The 2391-nt window shown below is 33.8% G+C and overlaps 1 protein-coding gene across 1 annotated transcript in view; it reads left to right on the top strand.

Annotated features, from left to right (window-relative positions):
- The window catches only part of LOC107753127 (E1A-binding protein p400-like), a 63546-nt gene that overhangs the window by 7618 nt on the left and 53537 nt on the right, over window positions 1-2391 (top strand). The window contains exon 5 of the mRNA XM_016569251.1: window positions 30-130. Within this exon, the coding sequence (XP_016424737.1) occupies window positions 30-130 (101 nt within the window). The remainder of the gene's footprint in view (window positions 1-29; window positions 131-2391) is intronic.

Genomic DNA, 2391 nt, shown 5'->3' with positions numbered 1-2391 from the left:
AAAAATGAATTGCATCAAACTTTGAAAAGGATGGAAGTGGGTCGGCATGGGATGATATTCCAGCACCCCGCTGTAACTCCTTTAGGATCTCCCGGCATTCCCCTCCAGCAGCTCATGCCTACAGCGCAAGGTAGGAGCGTCGTTGCGTCTCGGGACAGATCCACTCTTGTGACTGTTATTCAGTGCTGCTGGAGGTCAGGGTTCATTCCAGAGTTCCCAAAGTTGATCCCACCTTTTTTCCAAGCATCATCTTCCAGTTGTTGATTCACTTATTGGGACTCCATTCAGACTTAGCCCTCATTTAAAATCTTTCTCAAACCATCAGAGGGACAGCTGGGCAGGAGATACAGCTGAAGATCAGTTTGGAAGACATCACATTTTTTTCATTTATGATTTGCCCATTAGTTCCTTGAGCCATTCACCTCATCCGTTTACGTTCTTCTTTGCCATAATGGCATCTCTGATTCCATCCAGGGCTCATCGGATGATGCGCCCCAAACTGTCTACTGGGATGTCCGATTTCACATAGAGCTTGTTTTGCGTTTAGTTCTGCGGTTTATAGTTGACACCTCCTCTCCTGATCCTGCAGAGCTCCTCCTTCACTTCCCTAAATTTACTGTATTGCCAACTTGGAACCTAAATGCACTTTCAGTCTTGGATCCCTTCATGTAGCGAGTTATTTTCATTTCTCTTTGTTTTATCGTCACCATATTTTCAGTTCCCATCTTCATCTTCGGTTTCCATAACATTCCTTCATGACCTGATGGTGAGGAGCAAAAAGTGGTGCTCAGGAAAGGTCTTATAAACAAGCAGGTTAATCTCAGAAAGCTTCGGAGTTGACAAATTGACGTATTTGGTAATTTAGCTCATGATGAAATGCTAAAAGAGGGAGATACTTAGTGTTTACAGCTGGGCTTTACCTTCTTCTGTGCTAAACTTCCATTGTCATTCCTCTGCTATACCCTTTGCTTTGTTGTTGTGTGGCTTGAGTATTAACGCAGATGTTCCAGACAGAATCTGCTTTATGCATGTTCATGAAGTGTGTTAGTGCTTCAGTCGTGTCCATTACCTTTCTGTTCCTTTTTTTTCTTTTGAGTTCTTCTCCTGTTTTTGTTTTATTTTGTTTCCTTGATTTGTTTCTTTTTATATCTAGTCTTTTCCACTTATGGATAGTTCAGTGGTAATGCATGATTACTTCGTTCTTCATAGTAGTATTCTTAAGCATTGAACGAAATATTTTGATTTTCACATTTACGAGTTCTAATTTTCATTCATTAGAACATGTAAATCTTCCTTGATTTTTGTTATGTAGTCATTGTGACATGAACAGTAGTTTTCATTAATATTCCCTTTTCTCCAGCATTGTGTAGCACATTGCTGGTGATTCATAACATCATACCCATAAAATCAAAAGAAGTTTAGTTGAAATTCACAAATGGGTAAAATCATGTCTTAAGTTCTACTGCACCCTACAATCATAATAGATTTCTAGATCCATAAAAGTTGCAACACTAATTTCATGACAATGAAACATCTTAATTACTGAACTGTATTACAGTGATTTATTTAAAATTCTGTAATTGTTTTTTTCTATATATAAAAATCAACAAATTGCAGGCAATTTAACATTTTACATCAACAAAAAATGTGTAAATATTTTAAAATGTTAAAAGGAAAATTACATAATATTATATTATGTAAATTATCTTATTTAATAATAATTATAAAATAGATCATAAATATTATCTAACATTAAGGAAATGTGAATTGGAGTGAAATGTTCTTAATTGTCATATAATATTTCAGTTAAATTAATAATAATAATAATTAATAATAATACTAATCTTTAGGGATGTAACGATTCACTCAACTCACGATTCGATTCACGATTTTGACTTCACGATTCAATTCGATTCACAATTTTTTTTTAATTTTTTTATTTTTTACAAAATGAGATTTAAGACAAATTATAAATTAAATGTGTCCTTTTATTATTGCTTGGACAAAATGCTGCACATTTCTTTGTGAAATTGAAATATAACACTATAATAATATACTAATATAGCACTTGAATATTACTGCTCTTTTGTTGGTTTTGATTGCTTCTATTGTCCTCATTTGTAAGTCGCTTTGGACAAAAGCGTCTGCTAAATGACAAAATTTAAATATAATGTAAATGTAAATAACAAAACTACATTGAAATTTTAAAACAAGCCCCAAATCAAATAAATAAGTAACACAAATAAAAGAAATCTCTTCATATAAACAAACTAAGGCTTTGTCTGTGCTCTTTCCATTTAAAATTAGAGGCAACCACTGCATTTTAATCATGATCCAAACAAAGATGCTGCATACATGCAACATGAGCAGTTTTAAATCTAAATTAGATTG

This window comes from Sinocyclocheilus rhinocerous, unplaced genomic scaffold, assembly GCF_001515625.1.
Source record: "Sinocyclocheilus rhinocerous isolate Xijiao unplaced genomic scaffold, SAMN03320098_v1.1 scaffold20, whole genome shotgun sequence".
Taxonomy (NCBI): domain Eukaryota; kingdom Metazoa; phylum Chordata; class Actinopteri; order Cypriniformes; family Cyprinidae; genus Sinocyclocheilus; species Sinocyclocheilus rhinocerous.
Note: the sequence above shows the minus strand (reverse complement) of the source record. Positions and strands in the feature narration are given on the sequence as shown.